This window comes from Pongo abelii, chromosome 5, assembly GCF_028885655.2.
Source record: "Pongo abelii isolate AG06213 chromosome 5, NHGRI_mPonAbe1-v2.0_pri, whole genome shotgun sequence".
In the NCBI taxonomy this organism is placed as follows: domain Eukaryota; kingdom Metazoa; phylum Chordata; class Mammalia; order Primates; family Hominidae; genus Pongo; species Pongo abelii.
The window spans coordinates 109,238,820-109,266,551 of record NC_071990.2 but is presented as its reverse complement, the minus strand read 5'-3'; the positions used below and the strand labels follow the sequence as shown (position 1 = coordinate 109,266,551).

Genomic DNA, 27,732 nt, shown 5'->3' with positions numbered 1-27,732 from the left:
TCCTTCTACTAGGCCCATTGCTGTGTTAAACAAGATGCTCTGCTCTGACCGTCGGGGGTTGGGAGCTGTGAGCTATTTTCTAGCCTGCATGGTAGAAGAGTCCAGGTCTCTCCTGACTCTTGCTCAGTTTCCTGGGACATAGTGATTGACAGATATTAGAGATACCAGTTCCATGGACAGAATAAGGCCACCTGGTTCACCTGAAAATCCAACCTATGACCTTAGTCTCCTCAATACATTGACTCCACCCATGGTTTCCCAGCAGAGCATTGCAACATCTTGGCACATCGCGAAGATGCCCAGGATATGTGGCAACATCCTTGTTTCTTCATCTGAGAGTCTGCCCTCTGCTACATTGCTGACGAGCCTGCCTAACAGTATGTGGTGAAAGCTCTGATGAGACTCCCTGATGGTCTATATTGAGGTCAGCAATATTCAATATTCAGCAATGTTACAAAATGAGTTTCAAAAATCTGAAAACATTATTAAAAATGAAGACTACATTGAAAAGAAACCATTTGTAATTTGTGGTAAAGGTACTGGAGTTATTCAGTTAAAGAGAGTTGTTGTTCTTCAATTTCCATAAGTGATTGTTTTTAAAAAGATATTGTAAAATGCATAGTACAAGATCCTTAGAGCAGCATCTTAGTAGGAGAAAGCACGAGCCAGCCAAGTGCAGTGACTCACACCTGTAATTCCAGTGCTTTGTGAGGCTGAGGTAGGAGAATCACTCAAGGCCAGCATCTGAGACCAGCCTTGCCAACATAGCTTAGACCCTGTCTCTACAAAAAAAAAAAAAAAAATTTAGTAAAAAATTTAGCTGAGCATGGTGGCATGCACATTTACTCCTAGCCTACTCAGTAGGCTGAGATGGGAGGATCCCTTGAGCCCAGGAGTTGGAGGCTGCAGTGAGCTGTGATTACACCATCGCACTCCAGCCTGGGTAACAAAGCAAGACTGTCTCAAAAAAAAAAAAAAAATTATCACGCCTATAATCACAGAAATTTGGGAGGCTGAGATGGGCAGATCACTTGAGTCCAGGAGTTCGAGACCATCATGGGCAACATGGCGAGACCCCCATCTCTACAAAAAAATAGAAAAAATTAGCCGAGCATGGTGGCGCATGCCTGTAGTACCAGTTACTCGGGAGCTGAGGTGGGAAGATCACTTAAGTCCAGGAGGCGGCGGTTGCAGTAAGCCTAGAGGGTGCCACCGCACTCCAGCCTGGGTGACAGAGTGAGATACTATCTTAAAAAAAAAAAATTTAATTAAAATTTTAAAATAAAATAAAAAGCCTCAGCCAACCTGGTTCTACATTTTCACATTTTCATTTACCCTTTCTCTCAACCTTCATTGTAGCATGGGCACTCCCAAAAGTTCTTAGAAGTGGCCTGCACTAAAAATTTGGTGGAACCAAGCTCTATCAGTACAGGGTGAGACCTACTTAATGAGTCCAGTAAGCATTGTAGCAGTGGCATATTCACAATAGAAACATATGCATTCTCTGTATTTTTCTAACAGCTTCTGAAGTGTTCATCAAGGCTGTGTCTGATTAAGCACTTTTAAATTCTGAGCAATGAAATGGGCCCTCTCATACCCTCTTGGCAGGAGTGCAAATTGATACAACCCTTTGGAGAGCCATTTGGCTGCATCTACCAAAATCAAAAATGCATATAATCTTTGACCCAGAAATGCCACTTCTAAGAGTTTATCCTACAGAAACACCCCCCACAAACCCACAAAAGTGTATATGGAAGGTGAGTTCTTTGCAGTTTAATTTATTATAGTGAAACACTACAAGCAACCCAAGTTCCTGAACAAGGAATTAGTTGGGTAAACAGTGGTCCATCCTTAAAATGGAATACTAGATAGATGTCAAATTGAATGAGGTAGAGCCATATGTATTCATCAGGAGAGATAGCCTTAGGCAAAAAAAGAAACTTGCAGAAAAGTAGTGTTTCCATTTTTATAAAAATGTTTAAGGAAGGCAGCCATGAGTAATCTCTGGCCAATGGATTCAGTGCTTGGGCTCCTACATTGGACTGAAAACCTTGAGCTATATGTAAAATAATTTAGGAGTCTCAATTTAGAGACTGAACTCACCCCCTGTTCTCTCTCTTCTCTTGTATCAAAGGATAACTAAAAGTAAGTTAAACACAAATGTAAGACATCATAGCTAACAGCCATGGTATGTAAATAACACTTTTGAAAAGTGACCCTCCAAGATTTAGAAAAAACATTTATCAAAGGAGAAGCACTAGGCTGGGTATGGTGGCTCACACCTGTAATCTCAGCACTTTGGGAGGCTGAGGAGGGTGGATCACCTGAGGTCAGGAGTTTGAGACCAGCCTGGCCAACATGGGGAAACCCCATCTCTACTAAAAACACAAAATTAGCCAGGCATGGTGGTGCACGCCTGCAATTCCAGCTACTCCAGAGGCTGAGACACAAGAATCACTTAGAACCCGGGAACCCGGGAGGTAGAGGTTGCAGTGAGCCGAGATCAGGCCATTGCACTCTACCCTGGGAGACAGAGTGAGACTCTGTCAAAAAAAAAGAGAAGCATTGAAGACAATTTTTTCTTTTTTACTGGAATAATCACTTGGCTGAATGCATCTCTTATTTGTCCATTTGGATTGTATATCTCGAACTTGTGTATTCACGGACCACTGTTGAGCCTCCCCCACAACACCAGCCATAGAGAATATCTACTTAAGTCCATGCAAGTAGTAATGTTCTTCAAGGATGCAAAGGAGCCCATCCTCAGGCTACATCCAGCAGAAAACCCCAAATCCCAGAAAAGACTGCTACTGAGCTTTAAATTCTGGGCCTTTTCAAATGTTGAAAGCCAGGCTTGCTTTTCTTTTTTTTTTTTTTTTTTTTTAATAATGGCAGAGATGCCCAAAAGAAAAGCAATCCCAGTAGGAATCAGTATTCTGTGGCTTGTCACAAGAATCTTACTCCCTTTTAATTTTCCTGAGAATATTTATAATAGACTAAAGTAGATTGTGATTATACTAGATTTTGTTATAATTCAGTAAATCTTCTCCCCTCACTCCACCTCTATGGGAGGAGTGCACTTCTCTGCCCACTTAAGGTTGGGAAGGTTGACCATCGATCTAGCTGTGGCCAGGGGAAAGTAAGCAATGTGAAGTGAGTAGCAGCTGTAAATGTGTTTGCATCAGCCTCTTGCACTTCTGCACGTTGCCATGAAAAGAAGCTATCCTAGGAAAGCTGTTAGCTCAGGATGAGGAAACCCTGAAGCTTATTTATTTATTTATTATTGAGACAGGGTCTCACTCTGTCACCACGCTGGAGTGCAGTAGCACGATCACAGCTCACTGCAGCCTTGACCTCCTGGGCTCAAGTGATCCTCCCACCTTGGCCTCCAAAATAACTAGGACCACAGGTGCACGTGACCACACCTGGCTAATTTTTTGTATTTTTAGTAGAGACTGGGTTCCACCTTGTTGCACAGGCTAGTCTCGAACTCCTGGGCTTGTGATCTGCCTGTCTCAGTCTCCCAAAGTGCTGGGATTATAGGTGTGAGTCACCTCCCCCAGACTCCCTGGAGCATATTTTAACCCAAACTATAGCCTGGAGTCAGCTCCAGCTGAGCCCAGCCAAGCCCTGCACAGCCACACAAGACTGGCAGTCCTGTGAGCAAGTTATAAGAGTTTGTTGCTGTAAGCTTTGAGGGATGTTTGTTATTCAGTATTATTGAAGGAAAACTTGACTGATACACAGATGAACAGCCTTGGACCCATCACTCATCTTTACTAAATCTTGTCATTGATCTCATATTTGTTTGAGATTTTTTTCTTATGAAATTAACCATTACAGAAACATTTGAGGGTCCTGTAAGTACCCTTCACCCATCCCATCTCTTCTTGGAAGTAGCCACTATCAAGCAGTTAGTGTTTATAATACTCATGCTGTTTTAAATGTTTCCTATACATTTACATACCCATAAACATTGTCTAGTATTGTTCTGTAGGTTGTAAAACTTTATATAAATGATACCAAGCTGTATGTGCCCTCTGCAATTTACTTTCCCCATAACACACACAAACACACTGTGTTTCAGATTTACCCATGTTGATTAGCTCTAGCCATTCATTTTGCCTACGATAACATTGTCTGTATTCACCACAATGTACCTATTCTCTGTCAATGGATATTAAAGTTGTTAAATACGAACAGTGTTGTGAGGGACATTCTTACACAATCTTTGAGTACTATGCTTTTGTTTAAGACCAATTCTCATTCTTTGTAGAATAAGTAGACAAGAAGTGCATGGCTGATTGAAATTTCACATATACAGTCTGCAAGGCCATTTTAGCAAGAGCAGAGGCACGAGCATCTCTTGCTGGAGCTGCCACTCAAAAGGAGTCCACAGTGCCTGTGGCCTTGGGCACCTCTGATTTCCATCTCTGGCCTTTGCTTGTGGGACCCGTGCCTTAAGACTTGCTGGGAACATCTGGATGACCTTGCTACTGCTCCCTCCACATCTTACTCACCATATGAACTTTAACATACTTTATCTTTTTGATCATTAAATGATTTCAAGTGACTGGTCAGGATTGAAATGTTGGCAAGAGAGTTAGAAACAGAGGAAGGAACGAAGGCTCTGTTAATCGGCCTCCTTCCTCCTCACACAGCAATTTTTCTAACAGATGCAATTACATTTGAGAGCTGTAGAGAACAGAATCTTATGTTTTATTTCTTTATTCATCATTTTCCAAATGGTATTCACTGTAAGAAGGAAATTGCCTTTGTAGTTCAGTTCTGCAGGCTCTGTGCTGGAGTGTTCCGAGCTTCAGTTTTAACACCAGCTGCTGCCCCTACCTTGTTTCTGGTGGGTGAGAACCAGCCAGGGAGAGAGGGTAAGAAATCAGAAAGAGTTCATTTAAATTCAATATATTTTTATTCTTTGTAAATACAATGAGTACAACCTTTTAACTTCACAAATCAGTTAATTCACTTTGTACAAGAAAAGTTTTACTCATCCTATGATAGTCCAAGTGCTGAATTTTTTTCCTCAGTGCTAGTACCTAATAAATCAAAATGTGAAAAGTACAGCAGCTATTTAAAAATGTTTGTTTCTACATTTCCATAAGTATAGAGTCATACCAAAGGAGCAGCTTAAAGTGTAGGACGATGTGTGTGTGTGTGTGTGTGTGTGTGTGTGTGTGTTCATTCAAGGCTTTACTAGAAACCAGTTTTCAGAAAGGCATTGAAGAGTCTCAGGCTGTTAGCAATGGATCAATCAAGAACCCTTTTAGCATTCATCTCCTTGAAGTTCCTTCTGCAATTACGTCCATATTCGTTTCCTGTCCGGTGTGACTTGCTGCACCACGAGTTTGGACCCCCACTGCCTTTGGTTTCAGCACTATGTTAACGGGACAGCAATCTACCTCACTCAATCACTCATCTCCACTTTATTTGGTTTTGCTGTTTTTATTCATCCTCCCTTGACTTATGTTCTTTTAGTAAAGCTCTTCTCTTTTTGACATGTTATCCAACCTGAAGTCCTGGTGAGAATCTCATTTTGTCCACCAATTCCTTTGACAAGATTGCCTGGCCTATGGTATTAAAAAAGAAAAAGAAAGAACAAAAGAAAGAGAAAGAAAAGAAAAAAGAAGATAGAGAAAGAGCAAATCACATGGCATAAGCTACTTTTCACTTATTAACTCAGTTCTGAAGGCCACTTAATAATGTATTACAATAGAGGGGAAACTTTTGATAACACTTTTAATTTAAAACCTACCATTATTTTTAAAATAAATGCTCCAACATAACGTAGTTTTGAAGGCCGCAGTACGATGTTATACACAGAGCTATATTTGGTTACCAAACTTTATATGCTAAAAAGGAAGAGAAAGCACTACTTATGTTTCAGCTTTTGATCGTTCAGCCTGATCTTCCAGGTAAGAGGCAGAATGGCATGGCCTGTGGCAACCCCCAGTTTGCCCCCTCCCAGGGCATGGCAGCAGTGAGTTTTCAGTGCAGGCGGTCCTGTTGCACCTCTCTCCTTCCCAGCCACCCTACCCTGGTCAGGGCGGCAGGTCATAGCTACTGGAATGCTTTGTGTCAATTGGCATTTTTTTCCTGAAGGCTACACATTCCCCGGTATATGCTTCCTGAAGGGTTTGTTAGTTGAGGCTTGTTCTCCATGGGTTGAAGTTCATCTGATACTGTCCCATCCTGAAAAGTGGGTACCTTGTGAGCTTAGATATCACTGGATTTGTACATATCTGAAAGCAGTCTTGTAATTGGCACATTGCCGATGGTTTTTTTGAAAAACACTTCTTCTATAGTTGATGGGCTAATAGAACGTAAAGCTGGCAAAAGCAACAGGAGTTTTCCAAAGCGACAGGGTTGAGTGGGATATCTGGAATGCGAGAAGCCATGAAAACAAGGTCAGAGGCCATTACTCATGGAAACTAATGTCTTATACTGGAACACACATCATCTCCAGCATTGCTCATCTAGGTCTCTTGAATAACACAGTATCCCTGCAGCAAAGTTCTGGACAGGCACTGTTGTCCCTGTTTTGCAGGTAGACTACTTGAGGCAGGGAGACCATAAATGATGCTGCCAAAATCACACGGACACTCTCTCTATATTAACAAAAGGATTGCATTTTGTTTGGGAAAAAAAAGAAATTTAAGAAACATAATACTAATTTTAAGCCAAATAATAAATTTAAGGTTTCCATAATGGAAACCTTTTCTTTCTATAATAGAAAACGACCAGGGCGTTGAGGATAAAGCTAGCAACAGAACCCATGTTTTCTAATTCTCAGGACTCCTTCACAAGGCTATTTCCCTCAAATAAAATGGCTTCTTTTTCTAAGCAATTCTCCAAATTATTATTCAGGCATTATACTTAGTCTCTCTCAGGAATAATTCCATCCTTATTACACTGCAAATTAAAGACTAAGTTCTTTTGGGTGGCAGTGCCACCCAACTCTCATGTCAATGAAATTGGCATGTAATTAAAGATGTGAGAAATTGCTTAACAATTTCCTCTCTTGATGTCCAACATATATCGGTGCTCAGATGTGCAAGTTCAATCTTCTGCTGCCTTTAGATGTCTGCAAGCCACCTCCTCACTGCAGCCCTGATACTTCTTCAGCCAATAGTTAGAATTAGATATCAATATACATAAGGAGGGCTCCCTCCACTGAAATGAAACACCTAAAAAACTGAACTTCCGAGATACACATCTGTGACTAAGCTGGGTTCAACCCAGGCCACAAGGTGCTAGAAACTAAGGGATATCAAAATTCCTTCGAAGGAGTCAGGTGGCTGTGTTTAACTGCCTGATAACTCCACCCTGCAAATAAAGTTCAGGGGAGCAACTTTCATGCTTGTCTATTTAGCTCTGGGCACATGAGAGTCCTTCTCTTCCACAGAATACAAGGCTTATAGTTCATTCTGGGCCTCTCAGGACCTCAGCTGGCTCTTTCACTGCCCAGCTTCATGACCACCTGCGAATAGGGGCCACCAGACCACATCTAGTAGTGTGGTGTGGAAATGGTGAAGCTTATCTACATTAAAAAAAAATACTTAAATCCTATCACTTGTTCTCCTTGTTGAATGTATTTCTAATGTTTCTTGGAAAGTAATCCCCAAATCCATGTCTCCCTTTCACCTTGGCCACTTCTCTTCAACAGCTCTATTTCCCTTCCCAGGACCAGGCATAGTAGAGATAATTCTGCAGCGAGTCAGAGGCAGTGGCTGCCTCGACAACCTCTGCCATCTGCAGCATCCACCCAACATGCTGAACATTTCCCATGGTGAGAAACCACTGTGAGAAATAATCACCTTCAGAAAGGATGAATTTGGGGGAATCCATAGACAACCAACTCCTGATTTTCTGTGAATAGATTACCCACTCATCTACTCTCCCACTTATTTTATTCTCTAGTTGGGAAAGGGTTGGTTAGTCAGTCAACAAAAATTAATTGTCTATTACATGTAGCATACGGTACTACCAGAAACAATAGCAATGTATGAGGTCAGGTGTGGTGGCTCATACCTGTAATCCCAGCACTTTGGGAGGCTGAGGCAATAGCATCGCTTGAGCACAGGAGTTCAAGATGAGCCTGGGCAGCATAGCAAGGGCTCATCTCTACAAAAATTCGCTGGGCACCTGTAGTCCCAGATACTCAGAAGGCAGAGGTGGGAGAATTGCTTGAGCCTCGGAGGCAGAGGTTGCAGTGAGCCATGATTGCACCACTGCAATGCAGCCTGGGCATCCAAAACAAAAACAATGCGTGTGTGTGTGTGTGTGTGTGTGTGTGTGTTAGAGAGAGACAGTCTGACTAATCAAAATTATTTTTTAGAATACCTATGCCCTTGTCTTCATCCATTAGCATCAATAATTGGATTTTCTTTTAGGTTTAAGTGTTTTAGGTCTATTATGGATTTGCATATTTGATCTTCATTTATAGAATATAGTTTGTATGGAATGTCAATTCCTAGCCTTCTCCTTACGTCCTGGATAATTAGAGAAATAGCTTAGAGAGCTGTAATATACAATTAGGCTCAGTTTCAGTTTGCATGTTAACTTTTCATTTCTATTTCAGGTTTTATTTTTCTAGACAGGAAAGTGCTGGAGGAAAAAGTGTTCACTGATTTGAAGGGCTAAGAAATAAGGCGTAGTCATTTTTGTCACATGTATGACCCTAGATATAAATATTAAATTACAGCTGTAGCTGATATCAGAATGAAATAAGAATTCCATGAAATAAGAAATTCCATAATTCCATTATTTAATAAGAAATAAGATACTTATTTAATATTTACTATTCTAATATTTAATAGAAATAATAAGAATTCCATGGCAAAGCAGATGTGTTTTTTTCACACATAATTTTCTTCTTTTGCGGTGTTAGGGAGATGTAGTTTACTTGCCATTTCTCTAAAATAGGCTGTTGTTAACCCACGGTTAAATTCTCTCGGGCCACGCTATCAGCAGCTCCTGGCACACCAGGCTCCCCTCCTCACTCACCTCTCTGGCACTTCCCACAGGACCCCTACCAGCTCCTCCACCACTCTCAGGACACACCTTCTCCCCTGCTGAAATCCTGCTCCCATTGAAGGACCAACTCACATGTTCTTTCCTCCACCCATCAGACTTTCAGATTTTCCGATTGTCCCTCACTCCCTCTGACTAGGATTCATCTCTCACACTCCCCACATTGCTTTCCTCTCTTCTCTAGTTTGGATTGGAGTGACACTGCTGCCCACTTCTTGCGATGGTAAGGGGCAGCGTCTTGCTCCTTCTGGTATCCCATAACGCCCACCTGCAGCCCTGCACGTGGCCAGTACTTGGCAAAGGCTTGACTAGATCAATAACTGGATACCACGTCCTTCTCATCTGTAAGTTCTTAATACTATAATGGCTCTAAATGTCAAAGGTCAGTTAGGACATACAAGTTAGTTAGTTTGGTTTTTTTTTTTTTGTCTTTTTAATTTTTTTGTTTGTTTTTTAGACGGACACTCACTCACTCTGTTACCTGGGGCTGGAGTGCAGTGGCACAATCTCGGCTCACTGCAACCTCCACTTCCCAGCTTCAAGCGGTTCTCCTGCCTCAGCCTCCCGAGTAGCTGGGACTACAGGTGCATGCCATGATGCCCAGCTAACTTTTCTATTTTTAGTAGAGACGGGTTTCACCATGTTGGTCAGGCTGGTGTTGAACTCCTGACCTCAGGTAATCCGCCCTCCTTGAACTCCCAAAGTGCTTGGGATTACAGGTGTGAGCCACTGTGCCCGGCCTACAAGTTAGTAGAAGCACCCAGATTATGTACTGCTCCATTTAATAATTTTGAACAAATATTAACTGCCTACTATATATATTCTGTAATTCAATATGCATTTAAAATTCAAATCCTGGCATTTTAATTTGAAAAAACATATTCAGGTGCACTATCTGTCAACATAGTTTCAGTGATATTCCATGGACAGGTAACAGTTTCATTCATTTAGTATTCAAAAAAGGGTTTATGATAGAAATAGGGAGACTCTAGCAGAAGTGGTATCACCCCAAATGGACAGAGTTGACTTGGGATTTCTCTGACCCACAGCCTCTCCCCATTTGATATATTTATTCCCCACACAGTGTCTACAGCTGATGTTGAGATTATGGAGCTGAGCTTTCGCAGGTTCCTTTCAAATCAGCCTAGAGAACAGTAACTCTATTCTAACTTCAAATCTACCAGTCCTAACTCAGGAAACTAGAAAGATTCCATTTCTCTTTAAAAGCCTGGCTTTTTTTTTTTTTAAATGGCATAATACAATTTATACTTCTTCTTTTTTTTTTTTTTTTTAATTTTTGATGGAGATGGGGTCTTGCCATGTTGTGCCCAGGCTGGTCTCGAACTCTTGAGCTCAGGTGAACTGCCTGCCTTGGCCTCCCAAAGTGCTGGGATTACAGGTGTGGAGCCACCTCAGCCCCCAGTCTATACTTCTTAATGGGTTTGCCCAGTGCTGGGACAGCAAGAGCTTTGTTGGAGCCCCAGTGTCTGAGAGTTCCTACAAACAGCCGAAAACAGCCTCTGCCTGTGGGCCCTGCATGGCCAGAAGTAACCTGGTAGATGTTATGACACAAAATAACAGATACCAGTCACCAAGGCCAAACAACAGTTATGATCGGTGAAAAGATGGCTTTTCTTTAGGCTGGGCATAGTGGCCCAGGCCTGTAATCCCAGCACTTTGGGAGACTTAGGTGGGAGGATCACTTGAGGCCAGGAGTTCAAGACCAGCCTGGGCAACATAGCAAGACCTTGTCTCTACAAAAACTTTAAAAATTAGCTGGGTGTGCCGGGCGTGGTGGCTTACACCTGTAATCCCAGCACTTTGGGAGGTCAAGGCAGGCAGATCACGAGGTCAGGAGTTCAAGACCTGCCTGGCCAACATGGTGAAACCCCATCTCTACTGAAAATACAAAATTTAGCCAGGTGTGGTGGCAGGCGCCTGTAATCCCAGCTACTTGGGAGGCTGAGGCAGGAGAATCGCTTGAACCTGGAAGGCGGAGGTTGCAGTGAGCCGAGATTGCACCACTACACTCCAGCCTGGGTGAAAGAGTGAAACTCCGTCTCAAAAAAAAAAAAAAAAAAAAAAATTAGCTGGGTATGGCGGCAGGCACCTGTAGTCTCAGCTACTCAATAGGCTGAGGTCGGAGGATCACATGAGCCCATGAGTTCAAGGCTGCGGTGAGCCATGCTCATATGCCATTGCACTTCAGCCTTCCAGCCTGGGCAACAGAGCAAGACCCTGTCTCAAAAAAAAGATAGCCTCTCTGGAAAGTTCTCTCATCCTTTTATTTGAGATTGGCATCTGAAGAAAGGCACCTGTGTTTTCTCAAGGATGATGTGGCCACTCTCTCACATACCAACCATTATATTTTGAGCTTCATTTTTTTTTTTGAGACAGAGTCTCGCTCTGTTGCCCAGGCTGGAGTGCAGTGGCACAATATTGGCTCACTGCAAGCTCCACCTCCCAGGTTCACGACATTCTCCTGCCTCAGCCTCCCGAGTAGCTCAGACTACAGGTGCCCACCACCACACCCGGCTAATTTTTTTGTATTTTTTAGTAGAGACGGGGTTTCACCGTATTAGCCAGGATGGTCTCGATCTCCTGACCTTGTGATCCACCCGCCTCGGCCTCCCAAAGTGCTGGGAGCCACTGTGCCCAGCCTAGGCTTCATTTTTGACCCCTCCATACCCATTCACACAAATGTTGTTCCATTATTTTGATGGATCAATTTGTTCCACCAGGACAACTGTAATATGTCTGACAGTGCTTTCACTTTGCTCATCTAATTAGATTTGCTCCTCTCACCCACCCTGAGAGATAGGTAAGGACATGGATTCTCCCTAAATTAACTGGCTGGCAACAAGATAATTAGTCACAATGTTTGAACTGGCTTATTACCGCCTGCTCAGGCATTCACAATGGAGGCAATTTTCTTAAGTACATGTTCAAGGCAAACAAGGGTCACCTGTTATGGATGTAGCTGTTGAGCGTTAGCTGAGCCTCATCTTGAAGGGCTGCAATGGCGGCAGCATTCCGGAAACTTCTCAGTTCAGAACCACTATGTGTAGGAACTGGAAATGAAGACCAGGAAACTGTGATAGACAGCATAGAAATTGCATCTGGGAGCCAAGCGCAGTGCTCACGCCTGTAATCCCAGCAATTTGGGAGGCCGAGGCAGGCGGATCACTTGAGGTCAGCAGTTCGAGACAAACCTGGCCAACATGGTGAAACCCTGTTTCTACTAAAAATACAAAAATTAGCCAGGCGTGGTGGCACATGTCTGTAATCCCAGCTACTTGGGAGGCTGAGGAAGGAGAATTGCTTAAACCCTGGAGGCAGAGGTTGCAGTGAGCCGAGATGGCGCCATTGGACTCCAGCCTGGGTGACAAGAGCAAGACACCATCTCAAAAAAAATTTTAAAAATAAAAAAAAGAAAGAAAAAAAGAAATTGGGTCTGGGAATGCACCTCTCTGGAAGTGGATGCCCAGCAGAACATGCAGGTTCCCATAGCAATAAAAAATGGGTCCAGATTAAGAGTATCAGCTCCCTTGAAAACCGTCACCTCTTTTTGCAAGGGTCAGTTCAGACTTCGAGGTGGCTGAATTAGTGAGGTGGCAAAACTGGGGAAGGAGAAGAAACAGGGGTCTGTGTCTGCTTACCGGCTTTGAAAGTGACGATGCATTTTAGACAGGCAAATTCAGTAGCATCTAACCGGAGTTGTCTAAATCGAGCCACCACCTCTTGTAAAGCCTGTATTTCAGATATGATCTTGTTCAGCTTCTGGGAATCTGTGTTGTCACCGTTCATGCCTAGAATAAAAATATGGGATAAATACCCTAATATGAAGGCATTTTCATGATTTAATATTGATTTTTGACAAAATCCTGCATATCAATATCTATTCAATTGTCACTCTAAGATATCTGATTCCATGTAAACCGGCTATATTGTATGAAAGTTAATATAAAATCTTCTCTTGGATGATAACAAACACAGTAATTTGCATTTAAATAACAATGCAAGCAGTCATGAATACAACAAAACAACATTATTTGCATTTAAATATAGATTTATAAATGACAGGTATACTCTATTGTTCAGCAGGAATTTGTTATTCTTTACATGTTGTTCTTTTTTCAGTAATGTATTTTTATGGTAATTTCTACAACAAAGTCATTAAATTGTGCAATTCTTACCAGATACAGCCAGTAGAGTGTTAGCATCAACCGGAATGGCCCATTGTGCTATTCCTAGAACAAACAGTTCTCTCCAAGCATCTTCCAAAAGCATCAGCTGTCATACAATAGATGTATAATATAATATAGTGTGTAATTTATAAATTTATAAACAATTTCACTATGTAAATTTCCATTATTTTAAAAAGTGTTTTAAATGCCTGTCTTGGTAATTTTTTCTGAATATTCTAGCTTTCCCTTATTTTCCCATATTTTCCTTTTGAAAAGGTGCCTATAGATATGCACATGGATTTGAGAGTCAGCCATTCCAATTCTCCAAAGTTTCCTTCTCTCAGAAAAGGATTTGCCCCTCTTGTCCTTGTATCCACCCATTCCTGACCACCTAGAAGCTCCTCTAGAGAGCGAGGCTTTATGAAATGCCAGCAGCTCAGCAGGTGGATTCCCCTCACAGAGAATGCTGCTATTAGCAGGGTTGAGGATTCCTCAGACGCTTGCAGAGCTGGGTCCCCATCTTCCTGGAGGGTTGAGGGGGCTGGGCTGGGAGAGAGACAGAGATCACTAATTCCCAAGAGGCATTGGGGGAAATCAGGGTGTAATTATGTTAATCGGGTTTTGCTGAGTTTTCCTCGTCTCACTGCTTGATTTTTCTGAGACCCATAAATGGACAGCATCAAGGTGCTTGTCAATTTTATTCTAATAAAGTGTGCTACTGAATATTTAAAATGAAAATCTGTCTCTTTTTCCAAATTAATACACCAGATTCCACTTCACTGCAGGTTGCTTGTTGTCGAAGGATTTCTACCAAAGGGCTAAGTGGCAGACAGTAAGTAAATTTTGTTTGGGTGAGAGTATACAAATACTTATTTTGAAAAAAAAAAAATAGCCAATCTACACACACATACACTCACGCACACACAAACAGCAAATGGTTAAAGCTAACCAGTAAACCTGGTCAAAGATAGGACCTAACTACCTTAAAAAATCTCAAAACTCAAAAGCCAGTCTACTCTAAATGATTTATGTAAAAGGATTTCTTTTGGGAGCTAAGAGCTGAATCATGAAGGCTTGTAACCAAAATCACAATTAGACCAAAGAGTTTAATTTTTTTAATGTTTTATTTTTAGTTTTATTGCATCAAGTACAGGAAATAATTGTAAAATGCAAGGTAAACAATATCTAATTCTGGCCATATTTGAAAGGGCAGGCCATGAAAAAAGAACATCTCATGCTAGAAAATGAAATACTTTTAGCACATTGCCCGATCTTTCCGTAGGAAACATACTTCATATAAAGGGGCACTATTATGCTTTAATTAGGTATGAAATGAATTGAAGAAATAAATCCTTTGCTTTTAGAACTACTTATTAGCCTTTTGGAAAATTTGTCATTAATTCCTGTGAATGCACTGGTAACAGCCAATGGTTGGGAACACTTTATTTTCTTTCTTTCCTTTAAGGTTAGAAAAATGTTAGCATTTCTGATATTCCTAACAACAAAATTTCTGGGTCTCAGTACAATACAATGTTTTGCTGCACACACTTTTTCTTCCTCTGAATGTCATTTACAACCACGGAATTATGCAAAATGCCTATTTGTTTACAAAATGTCTAAAAGTACATGAAGAATCAAGGAAGATCCTAGCCTACAGGAGGTGTGCACTGTGCCCCTTGGTCTTACATGCTGATCAATTAGTGACCAAAACTGGGAGCATCGCAATGGAGAACGTAAAGCTGGGAATATAAAATAATAACATCAGTTCTGAAAAATCTCATGAGGGCATACTCTTACCATCTTCTACTTCTCTCAGTTCCAATGTTCTTAGTAAAACATTGTTTCATCAATAGTTTTAGAAAATCATTACAATTTTAAAATTTGAGATTATATTTGCTGTTTCAATCAAACAAAAAGAGGTAATGTTCTTGTATGTGTGTTTTTCGTAGACTGGACCCAGCTTTTCTGAAATAATGTAATTACGTTTCTTACTAAGGATCATATAGGTAGATATTTTGAACCCATGGGAAGAAGCAAGTAAAAACAAGTAGTTTCCTCATTGCTATTAAGAATGGATGCCTGCCTTGGGTGGTTTACCCAGGGATGGAGGGAGTTTTATAAGGCTGAGTGCTACTGCTTCTTTCCCAGCTCTCTTTCTCCCAAGGCCTCAGTGTGGTCATACCTGGTCCTGCAAAGACAGCGTGGAGAAGGCTGGCACACTCTTAGCCCACTTGATGCTCATGAAGAGAAGTCTGGCAGCAGATTCACACACCGACTCCGTGGCCACTTCATAGAGATACATTGGGGTCCCATTCACTTCATGGGGGTACTGGGTGGGGGAGAAAGAAAGACACCTGGAAGTGAGGAAACCACAGCTTTGCAAGAAGAACCAAACTTTTAATTTCTAATTAAAGCAAGGAAGGGGATAAAAAAGAATTCGGATGTTTTGCTTAAACATGCAGTTGACATTGGTGGGTAAAAAAATCGAACATCTCTATCTATAGAGTTTGAAAAGTAATACTGGTTGGGGGAGGTCTATTTCCACTCTTTGGGAGCCTCTCCCTTCCAAAGGGTCCTCTGGCTTTTCTATCCCCTGCAGCAAATTTTCTTTGGGCTGAGCCAAGTGCCAAGCCTGGCTCCCAATTTAGACAAGAGCTGCTTGCATTTGTGTAAATAAAAATAGATGTGAAAAAGTATAAATTAATAGGCATCCCAAACACAAATATGCATACGAGTATTTTTAGAAAGGATTAGTATATTATGGAAATATTTCAATTAGACATCTTAATCATTCACAGAGCATTCCCATTCATAACTGACAACATATTCATAACACTACTTTCCTGAGCTTATTATACACATCAAGGGTAAGAAAGCAATATTAAATATTGTGCGTGTGCATGTGCCCAGGTGTCTGGCTTCCCTGCAGTGTGGGGCTGCAGCTGGCCCTCCTCTGAGGGAGATCCTAGGCCCTCATCGGCCTGGAGTAGGGGTGTTAGTAGGTATCAGCTGGAGGCCTGGAGGGTAGGCCTTAGGTGGCAGCCTTTCCAGGTGGTTCAGGCTGTGGCCCTGCTCCTATGGAATCAACCCTGCTGTAAATCCGCCTGCCTCAGAAGTAGGTGAGGGGAGCATGGGAAATGAACTCAGATTCCTCATACTGTTCTAACAGTGTGATCTCCACATTTCGCTCTTGCATTAGAAACTCATGGCTTTGCCCAAGATCATACATGCCAAGATTTGGAATTCTGGAGCCCTTCCTCCAGCTGTAGCCAATTCTTCTCCTCTAAAAATGAACGTTGGTTCTTCTAGCCTTTAGGAACACCTGAGGCTGCCCTCTGGATTTAGAGGAGGTCTCCACTCATCACCCATTACCAGTGGGTGTTTCCTAAAGGTGCGGGTTCCTGGACTCCACCCCAAACTTGCTGAAACGGAATTTCTGGGGGGATAAGATCGGGAGTGCACACTGGTAGCCACTCGGAGGTTGACTCTACTGTACACTCAAGTTTGAGCACCCCTGGCTGAACAAGGGAGAGCAGGCGGGCTGGAGCTCCATGCAGAGACCAGCCAAGCACCCTGGAGTTCTCTCCCCAGTTTGCCTGACTCCAATCACAGCTCAGAAGAACTGGGTGCGTCCCTCTCCTCCATTCGCTGGCACGAGTCTCTTTGGGCCTAGCAAGGCCGCTGACCTTGGGCGTGGGCTGAGCCAGGCTCACGAGGGTCTGCCGCTCAGGAGTGGTGGACACCGCGGCCAGCTCCAGGCCGTGCGGCTCCAGCTGCGTGACCGCGGTGAAGAAGGCGGGCGCAGGGAGCGCAGCCGAGGGAAAGTGCGCGGCCGCCCCGTTCTCCTCCTTGTGTCCACGGAAGTAGAGGGCCACTTGCTTGCGGATGGTGGACGTCCGAGGCCCCCGCTCGTGCTGCACGGCTGCAGAGGCAAACAGAGAAACGCATGCCGGCGATTAGAGACGTCGTGACACAGCCGCTGCGGCGCTCCCCTCAGCCCCGCCCCAATGTCAAGTCTGGGCAGGCAAAATCGCCCAAGAGGTGAAAAGAAGAAGGGAGAGGGAATCTGAGGGAGGAAGGGATTCTGAGATCGTCTAACCACTACACTGAATAGATTCGGAAGCTGAGGCTTAGAAGAGGGGCCCGTGCTCAAAGTGCCACGATAATGGCAGAGCCTCAAGCAAGACTAGGTGTGTTCTCCTTCGGTCCAGGGCTCCTCCCCACCAGGGAAGGGGGTTCGCAGGGAAACCAGAGACCCTCTGGGCTGGAGTAGCCAGGTATCCTCGCCCCCATCCAAAAAAGAGGGGGCGTCGCGCACGCCAGACACCTCGTCTCTGCACAGACGTTTCCAGCTCCGTCCAAGACCAAACCTCCCTACGCCCAGGCCCCGCCCCCACAGAAATAGCTTTTGGCCTTCGAGGGCCGCAGGAGGAAAGGACCCGAGCCCCGGGATTGCTAGGGAATGGAACGAGGGAGAACCCGTCTCCGAGTATGCTGGAGAAAGGCAGGGGAGATGTGACAATTACCACCAACAGTTTAAACAAACAAATTAATTCAGGGCAATCTTCCGCCCGCCGAGCTTGACAACTTGTCAATACACAAGTTCAACAGGTTGGACGCTCCCTCCGGCTTCCTGCGCCGCAGAGGAAGGGGCTCTCTCCTCCTGGAGCTGCCACCCGGCCCGGGCCGCCTCACAGCAAAACCCACTCGCACCCTGTTCCCAGGCCCCACAGTGTCCTCCAGCCCATTACCCTCGCCCCCTGCCTGGGCCTGGGGCGCCCTCGACAGGCTGCAGCGGGGGACGCAGCTCGGACCGTGCTCCAGGCCCAGGAAGCACTCTGACGTCCTGGTTCTTGCTGTTGCGCGCTTAAGAGCCTTGGGAGAGCTGGGTGTCCGAGGCACCCACGGGCGTCACCCTGCCTCTCCAGCCCCCGTCCCTCTTTTCTGTAGAACAGAGAGAAGGCCCTGGACTCACATCGACCCAATGGCCGTACTGATTTTGGCATCTTGGAGAATTTGCAAACAGGGGCTGGAAATTCTGCCTTTTCGCGTCTCTGCCCTCCCTTTTTCAACACACTGCGATCTTCAAGCCTGTATGATCTCCTCCCCGTGAGACTATCCAGACTTTAAGATCCTGGTGGAGGCTAGCAGGCTTAAGGGTGGCCATGAAGGGCTGCAAAGAGGAATTAGGACCGGAGGCAGAAAATGCACGCCGGTGCCCTGGAGAATGGGGTCCCGCCAAGCGCTGCCTGTGTGGAGATGATTGTGGGGCGCAAGTTCCTGATGTGGGCATGGGTCTTGCCCTGGGGAATTCTAAGGGTCGCCAGCGGCTCCTGCTGAAAGACGGGAAGGATACTACTGAAAGCCCGAGGCCAATTCCCAGCATCTGGAAAGAAGCGCTCCGGGGTTGATTTACATGCATAGGAGTGCCATGTATTTTCTGTACATATAATTTACTTACTACTCAATCAACATTGGAATAAAGGGATGCACTGATTACCGTCTTTGTTCATGTTGACTTCCAAACACTTCTTCAGCCGACACGCCCTGCACTGGTTTCTGTGCGTCTTGTCCACCGGGCAGCCTCCCTGGAACAGAGTGCGGGGGTCAGCGGTCCCCTGGGCCTTTAGGCTGAAGACCCGGAGCCCGCACCTGGGCGGGAAAACGGCGTGGAGGCGCGACTTTGCCTGGCCGCAGGCCCTGGAGCCCCGAGCCTGGGCCTGCAAAACGCGAGGGCCTTGGGCATGAGCAGCGCCAGATCGAGAAGGGGCTGAGACGTCCCAGGCTACTTCAAGAGGGCCAGTCCCGGACCCCAAGAAAGCGGATAAGGGGGAAACGTCCTTCTCCAAGCAGGTGAAGGTTAGAGAGCCGGGTTTGGCAGACCCCGCAGGCCTTCGGGGCTCTCGCTAGGGGAACCTCCGCCAGTCGCGGAGTGGTGAAACGGGGAGGAGACTTCAGGACCGAAGACAGCGACTTGGCCCCAGAGAAGGAGGCCTCTGAGTTCCGTTAACAGCTGGTTTTTGGGTCAGGATTCACGCCATACCGCCCTCCCACCAACGATTCTTTCTGCTTTCAGTACTTGAGTCTACCTCTTTCTGCCACTTTCTGGGAGAGCCCGTTTATCTATCAGATAAATCTCTCCCATTTATTCTTCACTCTCCTATTACCTCACTTTTGCTTTTGTATGAAGCCAACCTTATTATCAGCAAGTTGAGAGTTGCCTTAAAGACTAGCCTCGGCCCAGGTGCATAGAAACACAGCCCTTCCTGGAAGGTGACAGGTTAGGAGGGCAAGGCCTAGAGAAGGTGAGGGTGAAAAAGGAAGAGCTCAAGGCTTGAGCAAAATATAGAAATGCTCACCATGTAAACAGGACCAGGAAGGTAATGTGACGGACTGTCAGACTAAATGATAATATGGGCTGAGACTGTTAACATGGTAACTGAATAAAGGTAGTCACTTCTTTAGAAATATTTATCTGAGATGCATGAGAAAATAGATGTTTTACCTAATGCAATTTTCTGAAAAAACATTAGCCATTGAAAGAGGAAATCTACAGATAAAGTTTCCTTTGGAATTTATTCAGTATTAGATGTCATTACTGAGGGGACACATTACTGAGGGATACGTAAAGAGTCATGTGCATGAGTTTTATACACAGAAAATATTTAAGACATTGTGTGCTCTCCTATATTTATAGAAGTTGCTACTGTTACATTTGTAGTGAGAAGAAAGATAATAAATGTATTTTTATTTTCTTCATAATCTCAAAAATTCATATACTCTGGAGTTGGAGTAAGTATGTTTTTCCTCCCCCTGAAACCCTTTAGGGGAAAATTACACATTAGAATGCAGTTTTATGAGTTCACACTTCTCCAATTTAAAATATGATTATTTAAAATAAAGGTGGGACAGATGTTCATATCCATTTCTAAATGTACTCATTACTGTTAATAATAAATTGGAATATAATTTAATCCTAGAATAAGAGAGAAAGGAAATAATTTTGGGGTCCAAAGGGAATTATTTAGGGCATCTTTGCTGGCCAATGTAATAGTTCATTGTAAATAGGTTTTTTAAAACTTATTATTAAATGTAATCATATATCTATCCTCAGATGGTATCTTTCCAGTATGCTTATAAGCATGCAAATGCAAAATGGAAACCTTCATAAATTCTTAACTGTGTCTTCAAATCAGATCAAATGTATATAAATATCTAGCGCCAGAGAGAAGGAAAAACGCCTCAGCTCTGATCATTTACTCTCCTTGCAAGAAGAACACCAGGCCTGATGAGTCTATTATCAGTCCTTTACAAGCACTTGGACTGATATCAATATGCTTGAATTGATAGCCATCCCCTTTTAAAAGATCAAGCACAACATCAGAGATCTTGATTTTCTAATTCTGTTCGCTGCATAAAAGCAAAAGACAATCTAAGTAGAAGTTGGTTCAAATCTGACAACCCCCAGTAATCGCACAATCCTGTGGAGTTATTGGGATACAGTCCTATGCGTGTAAAATGTGATGTGTCCATATGGTGAAGCTAGAAACTGATACAGTATCCAATTAAACAGATAACAGGGCTAGAGAGCAAAATTTATCTCAACGCAAATATCTTCTGTTTTTGTGGTTAATCCAAAACTATTAGAAAACGATATGAGCAGACATGACTTCAGAAAAAGACGTCAGAACAATTCACTAGCAGCAGACAATATATGCATGTGTATACATGTACCCTATATTTATTAATTAGTGAAAAGTGTTTTACTATTTTGTTACCAAAGGATGACTCCTGACTAATGCATCCTCAGGGATCTTTCCAAGAGTGAAATAGAGACCTCTGTACTGAGGGTCTGAGTCGCTGATAAGCAGAGGGCAAAGTGTGGGACCAGAAGGTTGATCTCCTTAGTTAAAATCAGCCTATTACTGAGCTGGAAACTGAGTCAAGAGGTTCTGCTCACTCTTTCTAGAAGCTTTGGCTCATACTCAGCCCATGCCAGATTCCTCTGTCTCTTTGAGACAGTTCTGCCTACTCAAGACCAAAACAACCGACTGGGCCCAAATTCTAAGCAGAGAAAGAGGACAGGGATATGGAAGCTTGAGGAGGGTCCCAGTTGCACCTTCCTTTTGAATCTTCTCTTCTTCCTCACCCTGCCCTTTTCTGACAAGGCATAGCTAAGGTCACATGGGTGCTGAATTCCCACTGCCCACTTCCAGAGCAGCCCTGCTTCTCTGGAGTTGAAAAGGCACAACCCTTCAGAAAGCACTGCCTCTCTTCCAAGTGGCTAGCACTCACTTGGTGGTCTCGGCTAAAGGTGGTGGTGACCTTGACTCAGATGTCTGTGTGTCACTTACTTCTGCATCCCAGGCAAGTGATCAGGGGACTGAGCTTGATGCTGCTAGGAGTGAGTGTGGGGTAGGCAGGCACAGTAACAAAGCTCTTTCTCCTGCTTGCTACTTGTGGTTTAGATGCTAAATTCTTTAGGTCCCTTGGGCCGGCTTTAGAGCCACTGGGTGTGGGCCTTACCCAGTGTCAAAATCTATCAGAATAATAATAATTTTAAAAAAGTGTAGGGAGGCTCTAGGACTTCAGACTTCCTCCTGTAAACTCATATCTTCCCTTACCTCTTCCCGCCTTTCCCCCGCCAAAGGGCCTCCAACAGTTGAGGCAAGAAGGAGGGGAGAGGAAGGGAGAGGTCAGGGCCGGGTCTCTGCTCAACTGCGTGGAAACTCAGAGGAGGCCTTGGCACAAACAAAAGAGTGAGGAGGCAGCAGAGCGGAGCCGAGCAGTGCAGCCTTGGCTAAGGTACCTGGTTTCCAGATTTGCAGACATAGGTCCTATTCCTTCGGATGCTCCGTTTGAAAAAACCTGAGCAGCCGTCGCAGGCGTAGACCCCGTAGTGCTTCCCCGAGCTGCGGTCGCCACACACTTTGCAGGGGATATCTAAAATGCGGCCTGAAATCGCAGGAAAGACGGGGAAGGGGGGAAGGGGCGAGAGGGAAAGGAGGGCGGAGAAGAGGGAGAAAAGGGGAGAGGGAGAGAGAGATGCTAAGCAATCTGACCTCTGAAGGGATTAGCACCGAAGCTGCGGTAAAAGCAAATAATGAAGTGATTTTATAGCCAAACTTTTTTTCCTTGAGCAAGTGTCAGTTTCCTACAATGAGCATTATTCATGCACCGCTACATGTATTTGGGTCTCCTCTAATCGCCGAGACCCATTTTGGAATAAAAGATGACAGCAGGCCCGGGCGGCAGTGCGGCCCTCCACTGCCTTTCTGCTCCGCGGAAACTTTGGCCGCCTCCCTCCTTCGCTTTTGCATTTAACAGAGAAAGTTGTTAGTGAGCGCTCGAGGAGACAAACTTGAAATGTAAAAGGGAAAAGAAGAAAAACAAACACGGCTGGAACCAGGGATGGCAGCTGGAAGGCAATCGAGTTTTCTCTGAGCTCCGCCGGGCGGTGTTATTATTAGGATTATTATTGTAATGCTAATACTTGGATTATTAATGATAATAAGGGTAGTGGTAATTGGCCAACTTTCGCTTTACCTATTTAAAAAATGCTTGGTGAGTCGCTTTAGAGAAATTATTTCTTTTAGGAAAAAATTATTTTCTCCGCAAAGTGGTTCGGGACTAGGCAAGAGAGAGGGGAGCGACGCAAGTTGTCGGTTCCCTGTCGGGTTAGCTTGGGACAGGCGTCCTTCTCCCTCCATTTCCTAAGCCCTTTCTCCCTAGAAGACTGGCCTCCACGCACTTGGTCCTGTGTGGGTCTCTTCCTCCCGGTTTTTCCAGTGCTCTTTGAGCCTGATTTCTTTTTTTTTTTATTAAGAATCTGACTGATTTATCTAGGCTGTATCCCCCCCACCCCCCATGGACCCCACCTCAAGAGAACTTTCCTTGGAATCCCTTCAAGCTTGGGGTGGCCACCGACCCTGGAGGAGTGTCAGGGAGAGGGTAATATCTGGCCGTTTAGAAAGGGAGGGATTCTTTTTCTCTAAGGTTCAAGAGTCCAACAAGTGCCTGAAGCGGTTTATAGGGACTTAGAAATGCTTCCTCCCGCAAAACAAAGGGAGTATTAAACTGTTAACTTAATTAACACTTTAATTTTAAAAATAACAATAGTTGATAACAATTGACTTATTAAATCCACTTGCTTTTCTCTTCTTCTACCTATCCGAAGGCCTCCAGTTTGGGCCCCAGCGGCCTCAGGCCTCCCTGAAATTCGACAACTGCTGCCGAAAGCGCTTGGGTTGGGGACTACGATGAGACTGAGGTGGGGAGGGGCGGCAGTGAAACGTCTGGGCGAGGGGAGCAGGGGAGGTGAGGGCGTGGCGCGGGGAGGGCCTCGAGGCACCGGAGGTGTAAACTTCCTCCTGAAACCCGAGGCGTCCGTGCGAGCTTGCACCGTGGGTCCCAGACTCGTCTCAGGTGGAGGGGGTGGGGGAGGGAGAGCGCGGGGGACCGTGCTTGGGGGTGGGGGGGTGTTCGGTAACGACCAGGCTCGGCCGGATAATTACAACCCCGCGGCAGCACCTGCCTATAGAGCCACCAGTGACCCGTCAAAAAGAGTAGCATGGGAATTCGGACGGCGACAAAGGCGGGCAGGGGAGGCGCGCGGCGCGGCGGCCACCGGCTCGGCGCCCCCCTCCCACAGGGCGGGAGGGGAGATTGTGCTGTGGGAGGGAGGGGCTGGAGAGGGCCAGGCGAGGGCACAGCGGGTCTTGTCCTCCACTCCTTCGGGCCTGTCACTGCGCCCAAGGGAGTTCCTGGTCTCTCAGGAACCGGGTCTGGAGCTGCGCTGCACGGCACTCACTCTGGAAGCAGTAAACTTGGTTTCCATATCTTACAACCATCCTCTGCTTAACACGCGCCCTCTGACCGCTCCAGGGTCCACGTTTGGGGCCCAGCAGTACTGTCACCCCAGCTGTCCTCTTCCCCGTGGCACTGTTGAAGATGCCAAGATGAGTGAGTGGGAGGAGCAGTGGTGGGGTCTCTTTTCCCCCACTTCCCATCCGGACAGGAGGCCCATGACAGCATCTCTGGAGAACCCGATGAAGGTGGAGGGAAGACCAGTGCAGGGTGGGGGCCCCTCCTCGGACTCCCCCGCCCGAGCTTCCGGACTGTTGCCCCCTAGGCCACCACCAGTGCGAGTCCTGCCTCTGAGCAGACCTCCGAGCCGCGGCTCCCGGGGCAGATTAGAAACAGGCAACCGGGCTGGGGCGGGGCCCAGGAGGGAGGGACGCGAAAATTCCGGGGCATAGCGGGTCTGTGCCTCAGACTCCGCCACCCAGCCACGTTAGGGTGACTTGGGGTCACGAGACAAGCTGGTTGACCCCGTTGCAAAGCTCCTCTCATTTAGCAAGCCGAGCGAGCTCCGACGTGAGGCGAGCCGGAGTTTCCTGAAGCTGGAAAACCGTTCTTAACTTCCCTCGCCAGGGGGTCCCCTCGGGGCTTTTTGTGTGTCATAATTGCCTAAAGATATATGGCAGCTTCGATTACTGTAATTACCATCAGAGGCTGTTGAAAGAAGTTAGTCTGGGCTGCAGGGGTGACTGGCCAGGGTCTCGTTACCACCCAGGCGGGGCTCCGGGTGACATCGCTCTGCTCTCCAGCCGCGAGAAGCCGGGCAAGGCGGGGGGCTGCAGCTCTGGCTGCTCGACCCAGTCCTGACCCGGCCCGCTGCGCGCCGACCTCCTCGCTGCCCCGGGCCCGAGGGACGCAGGTCTCGGGTTGGCTGCCGCCACTGGTCTGGAAAGGGCCTAGATGCAGCGGCGCCACAGGCGGGGGCCGCTGTCCTGCGGGCCTGAGAAAGCTCAGCAGCCGCGTCCCGACCTGAGCCGGGGCTGGAGGCTTCCAAGGCCTCACTCAGGCTCTTGGGAAGTTAGAACGACCAAAGTTTCCGCAAGGAGCCCGCTGTGGTTTTTCCCCCAAAGTCCGGAGGGTTGGCCTGCCTCCTAGTCCACAGCGGGGGCGCAGCCGCAGGCGGGCAGAGCTCCCCGCTCACCCCTCCCTCGCCTCTGAGGCCTCACCTTTCAAGGGCCCCAGGGGCTCCACACCCCGAAAAGGACGAAAGAGCCCGGGGCTCCTTACTTCCAGGGGTGTAGGCGAGGGCCTGTCCCGGGGCGAGCGAACTAGGAGGCCTGCCGAGACCCACGGGCTTCAGTTTTTGCAATGGAGGCTCAGAATGCAACAGAAACGGCCTCCTGCGCCTCCTGGGAAGGACACTCACGCCCGGGAATGCGGGCAACAAAAATCGAGCTTTGCCTCCTGGAGATTCCAACAGCGAGGGCCAGGGTAGGCCCGAGCCTAAAGGGAAACCCAGTCCTGCGCCAGGGTCCGCTCTGCATTCCGGCCGCGGTGAGGGCTCCTTCTCTGCTCCCTCTGCCCCAGCTTGAAATATTTCTCCTTTTCTTTTTGTTCACGTTCATTTTACTTTAATTTTTAAAAGGTCAGCACCCAAAGCAAAACAAAATGAAAACACAACCTCCTTCCTGGAGTGGGGTAGGAGGGCGGGAATTGCATCCCACTTAAGTGAGACTTCATTACCAGTCCTCAGAAGTATCTCCGATTCTCCCAACTTTCAAAGACTCAGGACAATGAGGGCGAGTGAAAGGGGGAGGGGGCGGGAAGGAACGCATAGAGCGCCAAAAATGCTATCTGCGAAAACAACACGGGCAGCAAGGCAACTTCGGGATATGGTGACTGCGGCGGCAACGGTCGTCCCCAGCCTCAGACCCTGGAGCCCGCAGCCGTGGGCCACGGGATGGCGGGAACTGAAATGCCCCCGGGAGATCTGAGCACCGTGGTCGCGCCTGCTCAACGCTGGCTCGGGCCTGCACATTCTTGGGTTCCGCAAGCAGGGTGCAAGCAAATGCCCTCGCACACACACTTAGCCCTGCGCTCCTGAGTCTCGGGGTGGTGAGAGGTCAGCTGCGGCCTGGCGTTCGGAGAGCCGGCAGCTAAGGAAGTTCGAGGAAGGAGAGAAGCGCACGGAGGAAGCAGGCCTCGCACTCCTGCCTCTGCTGGGCTCCGGCTCGAAAAGTCCTTGGGATTAGGGATTTGGTCCTCTCTTTGCTAGAGTGGTTCGCCATACTTTAAATTCCCCAGTTATGACCTACGCGGATTTAGGATTAAGGAAAATGTGACTTTTAAATTGTTTCTGCTTCCCAGTTTGCAGGATTATTTGAAATAGTTAGAAACGGGGTGCAAAGCATTCCATTCAAAATCCGCTTTGCACAGAGTTGCTTTTGCGCGCTGGAGCTCGGAGTTTTGAGCGAGTGTGTTATTGTGCTACCGCCTGGAGCTGCGGCCCAGTTCCCGCCCCCATGGCCCCCCCACCCAGCACCTGGCGGCTAAACGGAGACAACTCATCCGACTGGTGGGCTGCGCGGGTCGTAACCTTCTCACCGCACCAGACGGGGGGATCAAGCAATCCAGAGGCAACGAAGCAGCTCTCCCCTCACCACGAAATGCTCCACCTCATGGTCTACAGGGCTGGGCCGAAGGCACACGCCCGCTGGAGTCCCTCTCAGGGGCTCAGAGTCGCAGCGCTCCAGGCAGGACCTCCCCAGCCTCCCCGCTCGCCCGCCCCAGGCTGCGCGCCTAGGCCCCACGGCGGCCCGAGAGGTACCCACTTGTTGATCCGGCTGGCTTGCTCATGTTGGCTGTCCCGGGGCGGAGCGGTTGGTGGGCGCTGCCCGAGTCCCGGCCGGCAGCGCCCGCCTCGCCGCCGGGCGCCGCCGCTCTCCAGCCGCCCTCCAGCCTGCAAGGCTCCTGGGCGGGACAGGTGGGTGTCTCGCGCGCTGCGCTGCTCCCTGGGCGCTCAGAATTCGTTCCACAGTGGAAATTTAAGCATCCTTAAGTTTCTTCCCGGCTCTTGCAAAACCGCAGCTGCTGGGAATGCTGCTTGATATGGACACACACATGGACAGACAGATGGAGAGATGGACAGGAAGACTGAAGAAGAAGGAAGAACAGCAAGAGAGGGATGTTGAAAGACAGAGATGGAGACACGAAAATGGCCTTCCTACGGAGCGAAATCCCTCTTTTTCCCCATTCCTGTCACTCAGTCTTCAATCTCTCCTTCTACATAGGCATGCAGAGTGTGGGCAATCTCTGCCGACCGCTGGTCTCCCAAGGAAAGAAGGAAAACACAACCGCAGTCTCAGAGGCAGACGGGCTCCGCGCTGCCGGAACCCGAGCGCAGAGTGGGAAAACTAGATTGCTGGGAAATCTTCCGAGGGAAGAGGCGGCCAGGTCCGGGTTTCCGGGGAGAGCCGCGCACGCAGCGGCGAAGGGTCCCCGAAGTTCATTACCCCGTGACTTTGTGCCTGTCGCTGCGGGCTGGGTCCTCTGTAATATCTCCAGAAGCGCTCTGACAGGCAGCCGCGGGGAGGGGAATAGGGCGTCCCTGGCCCACTTAGCTTTTCCCCCAACTCCTGGCGGGGTCTGACGTCAGCCATGTGCGGGGAGGGGATGGGAAGAGGGAGGGGGTTAAATG

At 46.8% G+C, this 27,732-nt stretch overlaps 1 protein-coding gene across 1 annotated transcript; it reads right to left on the bottom strand.

The window, feature by feature from the left end:
• Positions 1–4,904: 4,904 nt before the first annotated feature.
• On the bottom strand, positions 4,905–27,636 carry NR2E1 (nuclear receptor subfamily 2 group E member 1). Its single transcript, XM_002817218.5, has 9 exons — positions 26,867–27,636; positions 22,045–22,190; positions 18,736–18,823; positions 16,922–17,157; positions 15,418–15,564; positions 13,245–13,341; positions 12,708–12,857; positions 12,014–12,119; positions 4,905–6,394 (listed from the first exon to the last, which is right to left on the bottom strand). The coding sequence occupies exons 1-9, from the start codon at positions 26,889–26,891 to the stop codon at positions 6,232–6,234; spliced, it is 1,158 nt and encodes a 385-aa protein (XP_002817264.1). The 5' UTR covers positions 26,892–27,636; the 3' UTR covers positions 4,905–6,231.
• Positions 27,637–27,732: the final 96 nt, after the last annotated feature.

What these genes read in the sequence shown, in the direction of transcription:
- NR2E1 (XM_002817218.5), bottom strand. Translation starts at nt 26,891, where the DNA reads ATGAGCAAGCCAGCCGGATCAACAA. An exon ending in CATCGTCACTTTCAAAGCCG is followed by an intron (nt 12,120 to 12,707) that starts GTAAGCAGACAC and finishes CTTCATTTCCAG; the next exon opens with TTCCTACACATAGTGGTTCT. An exon ending in AACAGCTACATCCATAACAG is followed by an intron (nt 6,395 to 12,013) that starts GTGACCCTTGTT and finishes CTCGCATTCCAG; the next exon opens with ATATCCCACTCAACCCTGTC.